Raw genomic sequence first — 20,346 nt, forward strand, 5'->3', positions numbered from 1 at the left:
GCGCTGCGATTCGCTGTACAGAGTTGCGTCCCTTGGGCACGCCAGAAACCTATGATTGTGGGTTCGAATCCCGGTTCGCCCCGATTATGTTTCTAGGTTTGTCAGCACCATACCCGTGGTCATGGGTTTCACCGAAGTGGTAAACGTCTGAGACATGCACCACTTCGGGCTTTCCTCCCACATTAAGTTGACACGCCGTGATATAACTGGAATACTGTTAAAAGCGGCCTTAAACCAAACTCACTCACTCACTCGCTGTTGCAAGGCTTTATGTCCACCTCAGAGTTCAGTCCGATTTCTTTAAACTAGTTTAATGTTGAGAATATATTCGATATATTTGAACAACTCATGACACACATGAGGCTCATATTCGTGTTTTCGTATTTCATTAATAAAATTTACTATATTCTATAACCCCATTGTTACATATTTTTTACATGTGCACTTCCTGTTTTATATTAGTCGAAGATATTTGTTTACACCAACTTTATTTTCAACATTGGAGTGGTATTTTGTGAAAGAATTAACAGCTGCGTCTTTGTCGTTTTGAAAACGGTTTACCAGTGACTGCGTTTTGGTGTTATTGTAACATTTCGGTAACTGTACTTTAATGGTTTTCATTTCACCACGACGAGCCAATAAAATATCAAACAATTTAAGAGTAATCCATGTTGTCATTTAGCAATTAGCGACACTTTTGATTTGGACACCAAAGGGAACGTCAGATGGATGACTGCCCGATCGCGATGTCTCTCGTCAAGGAACTTGCATCGAACTTAGTCATGTCAATGCGCTACATTTGTCTATGGTCCAAAGGCAATATATTGATGGCAAGTTAAAATATGATTTGTTACAATCAGAATTTAGTAGCGGAAGCTTAAGCGACGTCACCATCTCCATATTCATTGTCATTAATTCAGCACACGGTTTCTCTCGCTCAATGTAGTCTCATTGGTTTTCTCAGAGAATGAGGTTAAAACGAAACTATGGCAGGAAATGGGTTCATGGTATTTATCCTAATATAATGGATTTACAATACATGTCCGTCTGTCTTCATCCGTTTTCTGTTTCTGGAACCGAACTCTTAAACCGTCGAAAATTTCTTGTTGATACTTGCTTTTCACATCGGTCTAGTGCCAGTGGGTTAATCAATCAATCTTTATTCATGGTACATTGTCTGGGGCTTGTTACAAATTCATACATTTCGTTAGTTTTATATAGCATGATAAACGAACATTGATAAATTTCTAATAGTTTCTGTACAATCACAAGTCATTATATTAAAAAAAATTGTTACAGTTTGGGTTGCGGTAGAAAAAGTTATTTAGATATTTTGTTCTTAAATCTTTATACGGTGGACATACACATAAAAAGTGATATTCATCTTTAATACAATCAGTTTAACAAATCCTACAGAGTCTATGTTCTCTTGCAATACCTTCATATCTGCCTGTTTCAATAAATAGACCATGTGAGCCACAACGAAATCGAGAAAGAGCTGTTCTAAACTAATGTAAATTTACACTTAATAGATAAGGTTCTCTAATAATAGTAGTCTTAAATGTAGTGTAGTAATTTGCTTTTCTAGTGGTCATGATTTACATTATCTCGTAAACTGCCCTTCTACGAACAACACATGTACTAATTACAATACATTCAGAACAAAGACGGCCGAGTGATTGCCATGAGTAGTTCAGTTTTCAAAATGGCTGGAGTGCTTCAAAATCAACGTCGATATCGGAAATATAGCTGAAAGGAACATGTACGTTGAACACTAATACTATGTACACATATTGCAAATTTCATTTAAATTTATAAAGAAAAATGATAATGACTTTACCAACCACATTAATTACGTTGCTGCAAGCGAAAATCGGGCTCGTTAAATCCAAAAAAGAGAAATACCAAGAAGATAATCGCAAACGGCGAAACTACAGTTAATGGTCACTGTGTGGACTAAATATCATTTACAACCCTAATAATTGTCTTATTCTGAAAAAAAACCCCAAAACAGCCAGGACAAAGTCCTTATTTGTACCTCGGAAACAGAAAAAAGGGGAAGTTATTAAGGAAACAATCATCGGAAATGGCATAACTGGAGTGTATGGTGAACGTGTGTACCCTATGTCGTTAATGTTGCCGTTATAGTTTTCGACTCTTGCTCCTGAAACGATTTCGGGAGGAACGCAAACGATTTCATGTGGACGGAGACAACCAATTTTGATTACACTTCTCTCGTGCAAGTAGTGCCATGCCACGGTGACATATTATAGTTGCAGTTTTTCATCGATGAAAATACGTGTCCTCAAATGAACATCATTAACCACCATTTCATAGATGTAAGGTCGAGTATGAACAATATTTAGTCCGAGTGTCTACTGACCAGTTACAAGTGAGGTTAACACAGGAGACGGTAATCAGCTGAAGCGCGGACAGCAGCTGCGACTCTCAACTGAACGGCGTTGATTGACAAGGCCAATCAAAGGCTTATTCCATAAATGTACTCTGTCCCTGTAAAGTAGGGTTGTAAGTCACAATTATTATTTTGGATCATGAATCATGTTCTTAAAAAAAGAAACGTGCTCTACATGTAGAATAAATGTGATATTCTTTTGGTGTATATCTGAATCCATACTCAAATACAAAAGAAACTGATCATTTTAAGGTATCGATAATTGATTGGTTTGTTTGTTTGATGTTTGTTGTTTGTTGTTTAACGCCGCACTCTGCAATATTTCAGCTTTATGACATTGACATCATGTGCATCGATTCACGTAATTAGGATACGATGACATGAATCAACCAATTCAGCGAGCCTAACCCGATAACTGAAAAAGAGTTATAAAATTAATGATATTACTATGTAGCATTAAGCTCATGATATCAATCACTTGATTGTCTGGTCCGGACTCGATCATTTACAGACCGCCGTCATATAGCTGGAATATTGCTGAGTGCGGGGTTAAACAACAAACAAACTAAAACTAACTAATATAATACTTGTTGCCAAGTGAGACCAGGACAAAAAAAAAATAATTTGTAGAGAATTTCAACACTATCTGCTGTACATCCCTGTTTGGGATGCAAATAACCTCAACTTCCCCAACAACTTGTGTCACGAACACAACACTTTTGGGGCAGATTGATCACTGGTCACATTTTCATTTTTCCGATTCTATAACATGATATCCCGAAGTCAATGCTTAATCGGTGAGAATTCGGCTTTACCTTAAGGAAATTCATCTTTTTCGGGCTTTCTGAAACATACTTGAAAGTTATTTTTTTGTTTTTAACGATTGAACTTCTAAAATTGCAACGATTCGATGCCGAGACCATACACCAGCTAAAGTTACAGTCGCTTGAAATCTGAAACTTCCAGATAATTCCGAGTCCACCTAATATTTAAAGGTGGGTTTTGAAACGTCATTTGTGTGATCAACATAGACTTCGGCAACCCACTGACTTGGTGGATGCATGTCATCGTATCCCAATTGCGTAGATTGATGCTCATGATGTCAATGTCTGGAGTCCAGACTTATTTTGTTACAGCCCGCCGTCATATAGCTGGAATATTGCGCTGCGTTAAGCAACAAACAAAGGTGATCAACATATATTGCCGTGATCTTCAATGGCCGTCTAGTCCTTGCAGTATGTTTCTGTGTCACAGCGATTTCGCCCCCAGCTGTAGGTTGCATACTCTAGAACCAGCGCGTGCTCAAATTGTCGCAATTTGCTGGTTAGCTGAACACTTCTGACATTCAGTTCTACCCAATTTGTAGAAGTATTTCCTGTTATTTCACTTGACCTATAATTATCGTCACTTCTGCTTGAACAACGCTAGGTGAAATCGTGAGGTGAATTAGAGAGAACATTTGCACGGCAGTCCACGAAGGAGAAACATGAACGATATTCTTAGGAAAATCTGCATCTTTTGTGCCGCGCTTGTTGTTGGTAAGTCGATTTTGTTCATAGTTTAAAGTTTTTTATTGGCATAAATGATTAATAGGCATAAATTGGTATAATATGCTTTGGTCTATTGTGTAAACAAACCAGCATTATGACCATGTATGTTAGAATGAAGTGATATGGTTGCGTATGAAAATATCTTAAAGTTTGCAAATGTGTCTTAACTGATCACTGTATGAATAGTTCAGTTAAGAGGGCATACATTTCCTTGTGTGCATAAAATAAAATGGTAGTGTGTGTGTGTGTGTGTGTGTGTGTGTGTGTGTGTTGCTGTTAGTGAACGGGAGAACACCATCTTAGTTGATGTTTGTTTAGGTATGGGAATAATTCATTTACACATGCTTATGATATACTCGGAATCGTATAACTGACTATTGTCAGGAGAGATTTCTTATGATTATGGACATGTTTGTGTCGCCTTGTTTAATCATATATAAGGGGGCACGGATGGCCCAGTCGTCTAAGGCGCCGCGATTCGCTGTGCAGAGTTGCGTCCCTTGGGCAGGCCAGAAACCTATGATTGTGGGTTCGAATCCCCGTTCGCCACGATTATGTTTCTAGGTTTGTCAGCACATTGCCCGTGCTCGTAGGTTTCACCGAAGTGGTAAACGTCTGAGATCTTCATCACTTCGGGCTTCGCTATCAGAACCTAATACTAGCTGAATTTGACACAACTAAGGAACTTAACTTGACACAACGAATTGCGGTGCCTTACATCACAAGGCCACCATGCCATGCCAATCGATATTTTTCAGGTTGAAACAAATCTAAAAACATGATATCATTTCTATTTGCAGTAACGGAAATATAAAAAGGGTGCAATCAATTTAACTGATTATATTTTGTATCCTAGCCTCCGGGCTGCAGTGTTATGTGTGTGACAGCGCAGGGAGCGAGTTCTGTGGGGCAAATGTCAACACAGAGAGGATTAAGGTAATGTACCCTTAATACTATGCCCGCTAGATTTTGTAGGCGGTGGCAACGTGAAGAAATAAAACACATACAACGTTTATGTTCGCCATGATAGAATAAGTCTTCAGCAGCCCATGCTTGCCGTAAAAAGTGACTACGCTTGTCGTAAAAGGCGACTAACTGGATCGGGTGGTCAGGCTCGCTGACTTGGTTGATGCATGTCATCGATCTGAATTGCGTGGATCGATGCTTATGATATCAATCACTGGATTTGTCTGGTCCAGACTCGATTATTTACAGACCGCCGTCATATAGCTGGAATATTGCTGAGTGCGGCGTTAAACAACAAACCAACCAACTATGTTCGCCATGGACATAAGATAGATAGATTGGGACGAATACTAACCCGGGATGACCGCGGGGATCTCAGGGTGTTCTCATGCCCACACGTGTAACAAAAAGCACAATCGTTCATCTATCTATCTGTCTGGTGTTTTTCTTGTTATATTTTCAAATACAAAGCTAACACTTTTAATAACAAAATGGTTGGCAGGAAATAATTCTTTTATGTATTTTCCAACATCCATTACAGTTTTGAAAATACAATACAAATTCATAAAAGAGGACTTTTATATATTATCAGGCCAATTCTACAACTGTAAATCTTTACATCTCTGTGCAAACATTCTCAAAAATGCTTTACTATTAACACAGTCCTGAGTGATCCAAACACATAAAGAACAGATTTAATAAATGCAGAGCGCGATTTATTTTACCATAATCATAAAGAATACGCAGCATATCAAAGCAAATCCTAGGATACCTGAAATCTGCACCAATGACCTATATACCGACTATAATAATGAACACACCTATAACTTCTGCCCACATCACCTAATACAGCATTGCTTGACGTTCGTCTAGAGGCGCCCAGACACTTTTAACTGAAATTACTCTGTACCTCTTGTATGGTCTCCCTAAAAGTATATCCCCAAATTTATTGACCATACAAATAAGCTTGGTGCAATTTTAGCATCAAATATATTTTGAATGGTATCAAATGACAAAGACGAATGAGTTCGACTCTGCGGACAGGAAAGGTAGTCTTACAGGCATGTACAGGCTTTGGACGACTCTAGCCTTGGAAAACAACAACAATCAAGCCTAAATATTTATCATAAGTTACGACTGTCTTCGTTTCAGTCGCAAAATAAAACAACCTTACTACACTACGCAAATTACCGCCATGTCGAAACACTATTGAATTAGACTTATCCAAATTTACCTCTACTTCCAGTGTTAAAGTTTGCAGGTTTGTCGGCACCATTCCCGTGCTCGTGGGTTTCATCGAAGTGGTAAACGTCTGAAACCTGCATCACTTCGGGCTTTCATTCCACATTAAGCTGACACGCCGTGATATAACTAGAATACTGTTAAAAGCGACGTTAAACCCAACTCACTCACTCATTCCCATGTTAAACAATATACTTCCCCAAAAATAAACTTTCTTTGCAAAGCAATAACAGAATCGTTCAACAAAAGAGGATTGTCTGCAAATATTTGTCTCCAGAAAAAGCACAAAAATACCCTCTGAACTCACTCACTAACTCAACACTGGGCTTCAATTTTTGACTTGGAGAACAGATGTCTCGATTATTTACAGACCATCGTCATATAGCTGAGGGCGGCGACAGCGACAAAACACAAACAAATCATATGCTATGATGTCAAAATCAGTTATAACCTTTTTCGACTTCTAATTACACACACGATAACATCAGTTACGTAGATGTGCTTTTTCCGTTACATACTTATATTATGAAATATTATCTAATGACCCCCATCACCCTCACCAGCACTGTTTGTAGCGCCTTGTTTTATCAATTTCAAGTCTTTGATGGTCTGGAAGTAGCAGAAGTTCTAGAGTTCTTGTCTTCCTGCTAGAACCAGATGTACCCGATCACAATATTCCTAACGAACAGCGTTGTTTTGTGTAGGTTGAGTGGTCGCTTCTTGCCGCTTTCTCATTCAATAATTGGATACAGCTGTGTCGTGATTTAGTTAGCTTTGTTTGATGTACTGTCAGTCACCGTCATACTCAATAACGTTATCTGGCTTAGAGAGTTCTAGATTTCTTACACACCTGTGGGTGAGAAACCCATTTGAGATAAATGGTATCAAACATATGTGAGATCGAATTCCAGGCCCGTGATTGGCTACTCCATGGTGATGACCTGAGGTCAGATGATGACGGACTTCTTTCCTGAGTGTAAGTCATTCATAAGCTGCTCGTACTTCAGTCGAATGTTCACCTACGTCTGTATTGAACAACAGGACCGTGTAATTAATAATAGAAATAAACAAACTCGTCCTTGTCTGCGAGTTTGTTTGTTATTATTATCAGTTACGTTATATGTTGTTATGTCAACATTATCGTCTTTTTTCAGAGTGTAAACCCCCTGAATGTCACAGCGACAGATATGTCCCTCCTCTTCAGCCCTCACTTCGAAGTCGAATAAAATTCAAAATACATCACGCAGACTAATACACTTCACAGTTTTGAATTCCCCCTTCAGTTTATCATTTACTGTCATTTTAGGCAATTCAAAATTACTGAAAGTGACTTCTGGAAATTAGGTACATTGTAAATATCGCCAAATCACAATTCACGGCATTATATAGATATTTACTGTGTGTTTAGAAATCTAAATATCGGATATTTACTCAAATAATTATAGTAGAAAAACAGCATATTAGCGATCACGGGTATCAAATCACTAATGATAATTCTGAAACGTCGCTGATAAGCCTAGAATCGTTTAGAATGTTTTTGAAAATACGCATACACGAACGCCGAAGCGTACGTTCCGCTATATTGGATTGTGTTTACACAACTTCGGTTATGAGACGACTATTCGATCAGGTACTAGTATATATCAAACTCAGCTGCTATACATGCATCCCTGAATACGATCCCTCAATCAACGAAAATCCTCCTCTGGAAATCCCGCGTACTGTTGGCAGTGAACACGCCATTTTGTAAAAGTCGGTCACCGGTAGTAATGTCATACGGAAGTAAACATTGTTGCACATATTTGGTAATTTCTTTGAGGTGTAAACTTTCAACTTGGCACCCAGCGTGTTCTTTGTTTTTGTCTAGTTTGCATTTTTATCATCGGCTTGATAATCCACAGATATGACGGAAACCTTTTTGTGTAGGGTCCCATTATTTATGAGTAGTAAGCAGCACATAGGATGACGTCACTTTTGACAGTGGTGTTATGTATTAATGCGCTACTGCAATCATGAGAATAGGCAAAATGCATCGGTTCGATGCTAAAAAAGGTGCGATTTTAGGGTGTGTAAGAAACAGATTACTGCACTCGTGCCTGTCAGATACCATTGATCTTACAACTTTCGCTCGTTAGATACGTTTTGAAACAACTCGTTGTAAGATCAACCGTATCTGACAGACACTCGTTTAGTAATCTCTATATCTACACTGCAGATATCGGTGCAATGAAATTGCATCACAATGCTTTGCAGTCCATTGTGACGTAATTGTTACGTCACAATCAAATGACATCACTAATAGCTCTGCTACTGAAGCAGTTAGCAGTACTTCTTACACTTAAGACACTGCTTATTAGTCTTCAAACTGAAAAAGTTAGAAGAATGATGTTGGATGATAAATAAAATCTCACCCTCGTGTCTTTTGATATCACTCGTTGATATATTTGATATCAAAAGACACGAGGGTGAGATTCTCTATACCATGTACAGCTTCTTTAAGGATGATGATAAGCTTTAAGAATATTAATACAACCCGAAACACGGCAATGTTGGACAAGTGATCTCACCCATGCGATGACTTCCGTGGAAACAAGCTTCGGAGTATAAATGTTTCTCGTGCAGGACATTAATATTTCCAACTATTACTCATCCGTGAAGAGATCACCCGTTTAATAACAAACCTTCATTAAATGCAAAAAAAATCAAAAAAACTTTTTTATGGGAAAAAAACAAGTTGCACTTCATGTGCGCTGCCCTGTTACACCTCATGGCGGGAATCAATACATCACTTAAAAGGATATGACGTAAACGGTGACGTCATCCACGTTAGCTATAGCTTTCCGACTTACGCGCATCTCCGCTTAGATAGCCGCCCGCTCCAGACGTGTTTTACCCTGTCTCATTTTAGCAACTTAAAATTACTTAGGACGCAAAGGGATTGAGGACTTTCAGTTCTTTTCAAATCAAATGCAAGTACGATCCTTACTGGCGTCTTAGTCTTGTTGGATTGTAATCATGGATGTATCAAAACTTCAGCTACATAGAATGCCTGGGTCAGAACGTATTTTGATTGTAGGACATTCTTTCATTGCTAGGCTGAAAAAGGATATTGCTTGGGGACATGATCTTTTTAGATATGATTTTGGATTTACAGGGCGAAGTAGTATGAATTGGTTTGGGATCGGGGGATTGACACTGAATCGTCTGAAAACCATTTATTTGCGCGATTTCGAGGAGAGATTGTATCACTACAACCCAGAAATACTTGTAATTCAACTGGGTGGCAATGATTTGTGTCCTTCTGATGTTGACCCTCTAAAACTCGCTAGGGAGTTTGAGGAGTTTTTCCAAGAGATAAAATCAAAATATAACATAATCAAGCTAGTCATCTGCGAAGAATTCCCTAGGTCTTCCGAGAACGCTGTTGTAGTTGGGTATGAGAGAAAACGCCTGCAATTTAACCAGTACTTGAGTGTTATGCTACCGGAGAGAGGCATGTGTTTTTGGAAACATAAGAAAATCTTTCATTCTTCCTTATCGATTTTCCGGAAGGATGGGGTACATTTGACTGATAATGGCAATTACAAATTGGATAGAAGTTTGCGCGGTTGCATTATTGCATATTCGGATCTGAAGGGTTTTAGCTAAGGCTGGCTATAAAAGCGAAGTCGAGATAATTGTATATTTGTAATACATATTTGAAAAGTTTCCTTTTAACAGTTAACATTTTTTACTGAAAGACACGGCTCATAGATGTATTTGCCGTATTTGGCAATGAATTTGTACTAGCAGAAGTAAGCATATCTGCATTTTTTACTATTTTACCATTGCTTGTTGAAATGTTGAAAGACCATCTATTTAGAGTTCGCGGTGGATAACAGAAGTGTTGTCCTTCGCTAGAACGCTACTCTGCGGTTGATGCATTTTTCTGCCCTGTAGTGTAATTTTTTTTTTATCTGTCCTGTAGTGACAGTGTGTATCATTTTTGCTCTCGCGGTTGAGATTGTTGAATGACAATCTATTTAGTGTTCGTGGGGGATAGCAGAAGTGTTGTCCTTCGCTAATGCTACTCTGCGGTTGCATTGTTTTTTAATCTGTCCTGTAGTGACAGTGTGTGTTATTTTTGCTCTTGCGGTCGAGATTGTTGAATGATTACTCATCCGTGAAGAGATCACCCGTTTAATAACACACCTTCATTAAAAGGTGTTTCATTACATCAAATACGGACGTTTCGGGGGCATATGTAATCAACTTGTCATTCGAATGGGAACGTCAGCACATGTCTGCATTGATTTATAGTACATCGTCAAGCGTTTGAAACTAAGTCAGTGCAACTGGAGTCATCTTTCACTTTGAAATAGATGGATATATATTTATTCAATTTAGAACGTGTAGTCATCGCATTCCGATTGAGGTTGGACGGTAGAACGGTACCCCACCCACTGAAAGGAAAATTAATGCAATTTATATCAGACGGATAACATCAGGAATGTTGGTTGGATGGTTGGTTGGTTGGATTGTTGTTTAACGTCGCACTCAGCAATATTCCAGCTATATGACGGCGGTCTGTAAAATAATCGAGTCTGAACCAGACAATGTAGTGATTGATATCATGAGCGTCGATCCACGCAATTCGGATCGATGACATGCATCAACGAAGTCACCGAGTCTGACTACCCAATCCCATTAGTTGCCTACTACGACAAGCATGGGTTGCTGAAGACCTATTCTACCCCGGATCTTCACGGGGTACATAATGTTTGCAAATTCGTAGCTCATATATATGCCGAAGATCCCGACCCGAGACTAATTTAAGTTCTGTTTTGTTCCGTTCTGTTGCTGGCACAGTGCAAATGTAAACTGATTATCTACACTATCTGTCTGAGTGACGTGCTGATGACACGCAATGCGCTGAATGTTTCTGTGAGTTGTTGCAGGGGCGGTTAATCTAGAGCAGACCTCGCAAAGAAACACGTTTGAAATAGAGAGAGCATCGTGGTTTTGTGAAGGTTAAGAGCATCAATCATAAGCATAACATCGAAGCATCGTCACAATATTCGCCGCAGTCGAATTTTGTTTGTTCGGCATTTTTATGTTTAAAGCTGCACTCCGCAATATTCCAGCTATATGACGGCGGTCTGGAATATTGCTGTGTCCGGTGTTAAACAAACTAACAAATAATAATATAACTTACAATTCTTGTGAAACGATCTAGTTTTGTTTGTTTTTGTTTTTTAACGCCGCACTCAGCAATATTCCAGCAATATAGCGGCAGAATCCAGTTCAGTATGTAATCTGTCTGTATATGAACAAATATCAATGAATAACTAAAAACAAAAAAAGTGCATAAATAGAGAACTACACGAGTGTCTGTCAGATACCAGATATCTTACGGGGTTGTTTTCTGTTAAGAGTTAGATACGCTTTGTAACAACTAATTGTAAGATAAATGGTATCTGCCAGGCAGTAATCTGTTTCTCACACACCCTAAAATCACACATTCAGCATCGAATCATCGATGCATTTTGTCTCATGATCGCAGTAGCGCATTAATACATAACACTACGGCCATGAGTGACGTCATCCGACGTACTGCTTACTAGATCTACGCATATATAGAGGTTATATATATTACGTCAGAGGGTAAGTGATGTGACAATCGGACAGTGACAATAGCGAATATAGTTCCAAGCCGCAGAGGTCTACCAGAACAGATATGTAAAGTGATCCCGCTAGGCATGTGCCCTCGCTAAATTGTTTCGCAAATTTTATCTCCAAAGTTGCCCAAACTTGTAAAATGCCTCAGCTACGTCACAATTAGACACTGATTTTCAGTATATTAGACTATTCTTTTCATAGTGATAGCAGTTATCCCAGTAGGTTGTCTAGATTCCCGATGGTTAATTCTGACTGGATGCCGAATGACAAGTTGTTCATAAACAGTGAAAGTAGTCCCTACTTGACCTTTGATATTTGCATCTCTATCCGCATATGATCCCAACGGATGTCGTTGTTATCCGTTGGCTTTATCCTGCCGAGAAACCTACCCATTTTATGATAAATCATGTGACCCTAAACACAAAGGTTTCTGCCACATCTGTGGATTATCAAGGCGATGATGATACTGCAAACTAGACAAACACAAAGAACACGCTGGATGCCGAGTTAAAAGTTTTCACCTCAGAGAAATTACCAAATATGTACAACAATGTTTACTTCTGTATGACATCACTACCTGTGACCGACTTTTACGAAATGGCGTATTCACTGACAACACAACGCGGGATTTTCAGAGGTGGATTTTTGTTGATTGAGGAATCGTATACACATGAACGTGTCACATACGTAATCAGAAACATTCTGACAATCGGCGTACTGTTTTTTGTTTTAGGTTTTCAATGTAATCAAGAGAATTAGTCAGAAATGCAGATAACTACCGTCGTCGGTGCGCGTGATTTTGCGTTAGTCATGGTGTCACACAGGACGGAAACCTTTACGATTTCTGTTGAATTTACACATCATTATAATATATATATAAGTAATTCCAATATTCGTGCGACGATACTCGTCCAATGAATATTCTCAATCGCGTGATCGATTCAATGTATGCAACAATTAGACGAAAGTACCTCTAAAAATGCTACAGTGTAAAATCTGTTTACATTTCAGTTAGTACAGTTTTCCGAGCACAGTGCATGTTCGCTTCCACACCTAATTTATTTCGCTTGATTCCATCTAGATAATTTTCATTGATGACAAAAACCATTGGTCATTTGATTAATAAATGTATGAGGAATTCGGGGATGCATGTATCGCAGATGAGTTTGAAATATACTTGATCTAATAGGCGTCTCATGACAGGCATTTAGAAACACAATCCAATATGGCGTTCGTGTATGCGTATTTTCCAAAACATTCTAAACGATTCTAGGCTTATCAGTGACGTTTCAGAATTCTCATTAGTGATTTGATGAAAAACAGTTACCCATAGTCAATAAATATGTTGTTTGAAAATTTAATTCTTCGAGTACATATCCCATATTTAGATTAAATAACCCATATTTAGATTTCTAAACACACAGTAAATAACGCTGTGAACTGTGATTCAGCAAGATTTCCAATGTCACTTTCAGTAATTTTGCTTAGCCTGAAATGATATCAGAGAAGAGGAAATTCAAAACTGTGAAGTGTATTAGTTGGTGTAATGTATTTTAAATTTTATGCGACTTCGAAGTGAGAGTTGAAGAGGAGGGACATATATATCGCTGTGGCATCCAGGTTTACACTCTAAAAAACATAACGTTGACAACAACAAACGATGTAACTGATAACGGGCCAGGAATGCGATCTCACACATATGTTTCTATCTCAAATGGGTGTCTCACCCACAGGCGTGTAAGAAGAATAAATAACATACTCATTGTGCAAGAACTGATTCGTGTATGCTTAAATTTCAGCCCGTAGAATGTGATGACGAGAACGTAAAATGTGGAACACAAATACAAGATCCTGCAGAAGACGGTACGTACTTTTACGGCAAGCATGGGTTGCTGAAGACCTATACTACCCCGGATTCTTCACGGGTCCAGTAGGCGTTAGCCATTTTGGTGAAACCAATCTTCCAGTCACATTGACTTTTATTATGCGTAATAAAGCATTACATACTCTCTGTAATTCCAGGCTGGGTTGGTGTGATGAGAGTCTGTTACCCCCTAGGATCTCTACCCAGGATGAATGAAACCAATGGATGTCACCAGTGGAGCAACAACAATTTTACAGCGCGTTTCTGTTTTTGTGAAACTGATGGATGCAACAGTAAAATATAGAAAGAATTGAAACACTCAATTGTGGTGATACCCTTCATATCAGCCTTGGGCAACGATGTAACTTAATAAAAATGAATAAATAGAAATTGAAGTTGACGGAATCCTTTGAAAGAAAGTATGTAATATATGGTCAAACAACCTGTGTGATCTCCATCTAATTATAGCGCCGCTTCAGTTTGATTGTTGTTTAACGCAGCACTCAGCAATATTCCAACTATATGACGTCTTCTGTCTGTAAATAATCGAGTCTGGACCAGACAATGTAGTGATTAATATCATGAGCATCGATCCACGCAATTGCGATCGATGACATGCATCAACCAAGTCAGCGAGCCTGATCACCCGATCCCGTTAGTCGTCTTTTACGACAAGCATAGTCGCCTTTAACGGCAAGCATGGGTTGCTGAAGACCTATGCTACCCGGGATCTTCACGGGTTTCATTCGGAGGAAGCCATGTTGGATTGGAACTGGAAGAACAACCTCGCGGTAATCATGACGCTTTCACACTGCTGGACAAAGGAAGTATAAACCGTTTTCAAAATGTTACTTGACTAAAAGCAGTCACCGAAATACTACAAACTCAAGGCCCGAAGTACAAATATGACACCGATATCTAAGACATCATCATGGAATAGCCATTACTTGTTTGTTTCATTTTTAGACACCATCAACCAAGGGGGTATTCCTTCCTTTGTCCGGAAGTTTAACTTGATTCTACATGAACCAAATTGGCTGCCAATATGAGGTTGAATCTGGCGTTATTACATTGATATTTAGTGTTGTTCCTCAATCGACAAACAACCAACATCATGGGTGGAGGACATTTTAGAAGTCTTCAGCTTGAGGCGAAACCCAGTTTTGATTACAAGGTGCAAGCAAGCACCAAACATTCCTTCCACATGACACGAGTTTTGTTTTTACTGTATTTCAACGTGTGCGTGGAAGGAAAGCCCGAGGTGATGCAGATCTGTACTATATTTACCACCTTCGTGATATCTACCAGCATAGTAATTATATGAATTGATCATTGCAAATGACACCAGGTGTTTGTGAAAAAGGTAAGTATGTCCTGCTCTACCGGCAGCACCCGCCTCACAAGTTTCAAAATAAGGTGTTTCATGCCTGACGCCACATAACAGTACATCTGCTATGCGTCGGCGGCCTGTAAACGGGACTGGGTAGTCATGCGCACATACCTCCGTTCCCAAGTAGAAAATGTTGATTTCATGAGCTATACATAGATCAAGGTCAAACAAATGTCATCGACATGACATGTCAGAGGGGGCACGGGGGGCCACAGATGTCTAACGCGCCGCGATTCGCTGTGCACAGTTGCGTCCCATGAACTTGCCAGAAACCTATGATTGTGGGTTCGAATCCTGGTTCGCCCCGATTATGTTTCTAGGTTTGTCAGCACCATACCCGCGCTCGTGGGTTTTACCGAAGTGTTAACGTCTGAGACCTGCATCAATTCGGGCTTTCCCCCCACATTGAGCCGACACGACCAAGTTAATATAATTACAATTTAGTCATTATTCCCCCGAACTAAACATACATCATCCAGTTAGGACGAACACCCTTAAGCTGGTCAACTACTGGGTTACAGAACGCCAAGAGAAACACCATTGTTCAACTCCGCAGCCCAGTCAGCCTCCCTCCGTCCGGTATACACACCCACCAAACTGGAGATGGGACTTGCCCCAGGGGGAGACACAGTACCCATCCAAGAATATCTTGGATCAATCCTTCGCTTGGATGACGTCGTCTGGCCTCAAAACTGAAACCTTTCTGTTCGCTGCTCAGGACCAGTCACTGCCCACTCGAAACCGTCAATATGTGATTTTGCATCAAAATGTAAATATGAAATGTAGATTATGTAATGAATTTAATGAGACTGTCAAACACATTACCAGTGGATGCCCAGCTTTGGCACAAACTGTATCTTAAGCAACATGATGGTATAGCTTGATTATTTTATTACCGTCTTCGCTATGCTTGTGGTTATGACACAGAGGTCCACCCCGGAACATGTAGAGGGCGTCATGGAAAATGATCAATACAAAATTCTTTGGAATAGCCCCATTTACAAAATTCTTGCTCAATACGGTTTGTTGCAGTGGGCATGTTCAGGTCATGTTAATTCCGTACCTGCACAACCCACATATTTTTCCTGTTCATGATTGACAATCTTCATTGTACAGATCATCTTTCACTGCCGTAAATCATCATTTGCAATGACTTCATTTTTGTCGTATCTGCATGGCGCACATTCATCGAACAGTGAGTGAGTGAGTTACAGCTTTACGTCACATCGGCAATATTTCAGCCATATCGTGACGAGAACATTTATAATACTGACAAGAGAATAAAACACCTGTCATCGACGGACAGTAGAACAACTAGCATATCACAATTTATAAGTAAAACTAGTTTAGAACAATTAAAAGAATAACCTATTATTCAACAATACATTATAAAAACGGGCTAGAGATCGCCAGCAATCAAAGTTAGGCCACCTAACTGGGGCCCGTGGGGACTTACAATACTTCTGCTACCTGCATGGCTCCCCAGCAGGATTTACACCATCCCTTCAGCAGCTGGCGACGGTACGCAATTAAGCCATAATTAAAACATAACAAATATACTAGTAGACGTTTAAAAACAGTGGTATGAATACACGTACTTTCAGGACGTGGTCTTACATAACCTCTCAGGGGGACAATAATTTTACACTACTTCAACCCCCTTTGAGGATACAGCCACTAACCATCTATGTTACTCATTAAACACTACCAATATTATAAAAATCAACTATGTACACAATCAAAATTTATCAATAAGTTCTATTTCTTTTAAAAATCCAACAATTAAATGACAACTGATACCATTAAAAAGATCCTTTAGAGATGAAGATTTGAAATAGTTATCCCTTGTGATGGCAAAATCAATAGTCAAGCAGGACATGCTTGACTGTGATTCTTTCATCACAAGGGATGCAAAACGGAGGATCCTCACCTTTCAATAGGGTTTAATGTTTCTGCTGTTTGACAACTGTTTTGGAAATTTATCATCTTTAAATCAGCATCTGGTTGAAAAATTTATTTTGAAGTGTTCAGCATATATTTCAGGCACTATATTTGTGGCCAGCCTAAGTAACTTTCATATCAATACATATCAACGTAACTTTATTATGATAGTAACACCCAAAACATGTTAAGAGAGAATCAAGTCTTTAGTTGACTATCCATTATCAGTGATAATGACGAAACACGAAATGTCTGTCTTAACATACAACATCCCTCTTGACAGTATTTGACAACAAGCGTAAGTTCATCTCAAGGAGCATAATTTATGAAGTGTTAATCTTTTAATGACTGATAACTCAGTGTCACATGAAAAACTCACAACAGTCGTAGCTCTACAAACGTGAGTGAGTGAGTCAGGTTTAACACCGCTTTTAACAACATTCCAGTTATATCATGGCGTGTCAGCTTAATGTTGAAGGGAAAGCCCAAAGTGATGCAGGTCTCAGACGTTTAGCACTTCGGTGAAACCCAGGAGCACGGGTATGGTGCGGGCAAACATAGAAACATAATCGTGGTGAACCGGGAATCGAACCCACAATCATAGGTGTCTGGAGTGCCCAAAGGACGCAACTCTGCATAGCGAATCGCGGCGCCTTAAACTGGGTCACCCGTATCCCACCTCTACAAACGCTTTGAGGATCTCCATAATGTTCTTATCATTGATGAAGTACAAAGCATTGAACCTATGAAATCTTGCGTGCTTGGTTTGTTGTTTAACGCCGCACTCAGCAATATTCCAGATATATGACAGCGGTCTGTAAGTAATCGAATCTGGACCAGACAAACCAGTGATTGACATCATGAGCATCGATCCACGCAATGCTCCCGGTTCATTTATTAAAAATATTCATCACTGTTCATACTTTTACTGCAAGTATTAACTAGATGGGTTTGTTCAGTTTGGCACAAGAAACATTACCATTAACAGCTGGAATATTGCTGAGTGCAGCGTTAAACGACAAACCATTAACAAGGCCTTAATACAAAAAAATAAATATAAAACATGAATATGTCCTCACCAATACAAAACATGATTTTGGGTCAGTTCTGTACAAATCTGTTGATTTTATCAACTCACCATATTACGACTTAATTTAACTTGGTCTTCGTACATTTTCGCTTACTTAAAACTAATCAAGTTGTCCTATTTTGAAAGTTGACCTGTGTATGGAAAGGTAATTGATAACTTCAAAGTTGTCACAAGATGACTCTCTGACATTTATTTGTTTGTTGTTTAACGTAGCACCCAACAACCCAGGTAGCATGTCATCATTGTCTGACAGTCGGCACCATCGGCTAATATCTGCATCCTTGAACAGCACTGGGCCGACAGGGGGCTTTTCTATTATTAATATACATACATACATGTAGTTACAAATAAGTGATGATATATACTGAAAAATATGTATTCATCTTGAAATAAGTATGTTTTGAAATAAGTATGTTATGATATATACTGAAAGATATGTATTCATCTTGAAATAAGTATGTTTTTACCAAAGAAGGCGGACTCCATATATTTTTGCAAAATCTCCAGCAGTAAATACTACATTCACTGCGGATTAGCGTGATCATTTGGGCGGCAAAAGCAAACGAGACCAAAAGGTTAGATCAAAGTCTTCTTGTTCATTCATCGTTCATGTACACAATGTAATGATGTCTTTTCCTTGAAATGCATTTTCTAATAGTTGCAAGAAATTGTTAGACATATAAAGTATTTCTTCATGGCAAAATGGGCACATTTGAGTCCGAATATTGACGCGAGGTGTCGTTAGCCATGTCTTTTTAAAGACTGTCCGCAACACTTGTCGCGTATATTTCAAACAAACTTTAAGCTAGTAACTGATATGACTTCTTTCAATATTCCGGTACAGCAGTGGATCGCATTGTGTTTGTTTGGCTACTGCGTATTTGTTTCCGATGTAAAAAATTGGGAAACAGTTCCGTTTACCTGCGCAGCCTCGTCGGCATTTCAACCCCCAGCAGTGCTGTTATCTCGCCATAGCGCTACCGGTATCTCGCTATAGGGTTGCCACGGTGGCAAACCTCCCCTTCATCAATTGGATTCTACTTCAAGTATTTGCATAGATCTATGATGTGATTGTTGTTATAAATATTAAATATTGAACATGTTTGAGTGAGTGAGTAAATTGGTGTAAACAACGCCGCTTTTAATCAGTATTTCAGTTATATCAAAGCATCTAATCTTACAGTGGGCGGAAAGTCCAAATTGATGCAGCTTATGGACATTTACTACTTTTGTGGATCCCAGATTGGTTGGTTGGTTTGTTGTTTAACACCGCATTCAGCAATATTCCAGCTATATGACGGCGGACTGTAAATAATCGAGTTTGGACCAGACAATTCAGTGATTAATATCATGAGCATCGATCATTGGGATTGAAGACATGCATCAACCGGCCCCTGAAGATCCGGGGTAGAATAGGTCTTCAGAAATCCACGCTTGTCGTAAAAGGCGACTAACAGGATCGGGTGGTCAGGCTCGCTGACTTGGTTGATGCATGTCATCGATCCCAATTGAGTGAATCGATGATAATGGTATCAATCACTGGATTGTCTGGTCCAAACCAGATTATTTACAGTCCGCCGTCACAAAGCTGCAATATCGCGGAGTGCGGCTTAAAACAACAAACCAAACCAAAACTTCATCTGTGACACCCATGCTTTGGTTTGTTTGTTGATCTTTCCTGTCACAAACAGCCCCCCCTTCGAACGGATGATCAGTTTGACGAAATGGCTGATGAAAATCATCATTTGGGCCCTTCTCTCAGGTCTTGAAACATTGGTATGGTATCCCAATTCCCTCTTGATCATATGCAACTGATGTGTTTGGGAGTGGTCAAAAGAATTATTAGGTTGTGGATGAAGGGTCTTCTTTAAACTGGTTGTAGGATAGGGTCGAGCCTTATCAGTCAGATTTCAGGTCATGTTACGGCCATGCAAAGTTACTTTCCCAAAGAGTTTTTTTCGGAAGGGTCGACCACTTCGTGAAGTTGATAGATGGAAGGCAACTGAATTTAGGCTCTTTCTCCTGTATACGGGACCTGTTGTTCTTTGTGGAAAGCTATCGGATGTCATGTATAAGAATTTCATGTTGTTATTTGTTGGAATATATTGCCCTGCAAGTGACCAGATCTGTCAATCACGTCGTGAATATACCAGGGAAATCCTTGGTCTTTTTGTACAAGAGTTTGGGAATTAGTATGGCAAAGATATGCTTGTGTACAATAAACACAACCTT

At 39.3% G+C, this 20,346-nt stretch overlaps 1 protein-coding gene across 1 annotated transcript; it reads left to right on the forward strand.

Annotated features, from left to right (window-relative positions):
- Positions 1-3,868: 3,868 nt before the first annotated feature.
- Positions 3,869-14,053, forward strand: LOC139461846 (uncharacterized). The gene is made up of 4 exons (XM_071243324.1): positions 3,869-3,951; positions 4,820-4,899; positions 13,629-13,692; positions 13,852-14,053. Exons 1-4 carry the CDS (start codon positions 3,900-3,902, stop codon positions 13,995-13,997), a joined length of 342 nt encoding a protein of 113 aa, XP_071099425.1. The 5' UTR covers positions 3,869-3,899; the 3' UTR covers positions 13,998-14,053.
- Positions 14,054-20,346: the final 6,293 nt, after the last annotated feature.

Source organism: Haliotis cracherodii, unplaced genomic scaffold (genome assembly GCF_022045235.1).
Source record: "Haliotis cracherodii isolate W230 unplaced genomic scaffold, xgHalCrac1.p SCAF_15, whole genome shotgun sequence".
Classification (NCBI taxonomy): domain Eukaryota; kingdom Metazoa; phylum Mollusca; class Gastropoda; order Lepetellida; family Haliotidae; genus Haliotis; species Haliotis cracherodii.

What these genes read in the sequence shown, in the direction of transcription:
- LOC139461846 (XM_071243324.1), top strand. Translation starts at nt 3,900, where the DNA reads ATGAACGATATTCTTAGGAAAATCTGCATCTTTTGTGCCGCGCTTGTT. An exon ending in TTGTGCCGCGCTTGTTGTTG is followed by an intron (nt 3,952 to 4,819) that starts GTAAGTCGATTT and finishes TTTGTATCCTAG; the next exon opens with CCTCCGGGCTGCAGTGTTAT. An exon ending in ACAAGATCCTGCAGAAGACG is followed by an intron (nt 13,693 to 13,851) that starts GTACGTACTTTT and finishes CTGTAATTCCAG; the next exon opens with GCTGGGTTGGTGTGATGAGA.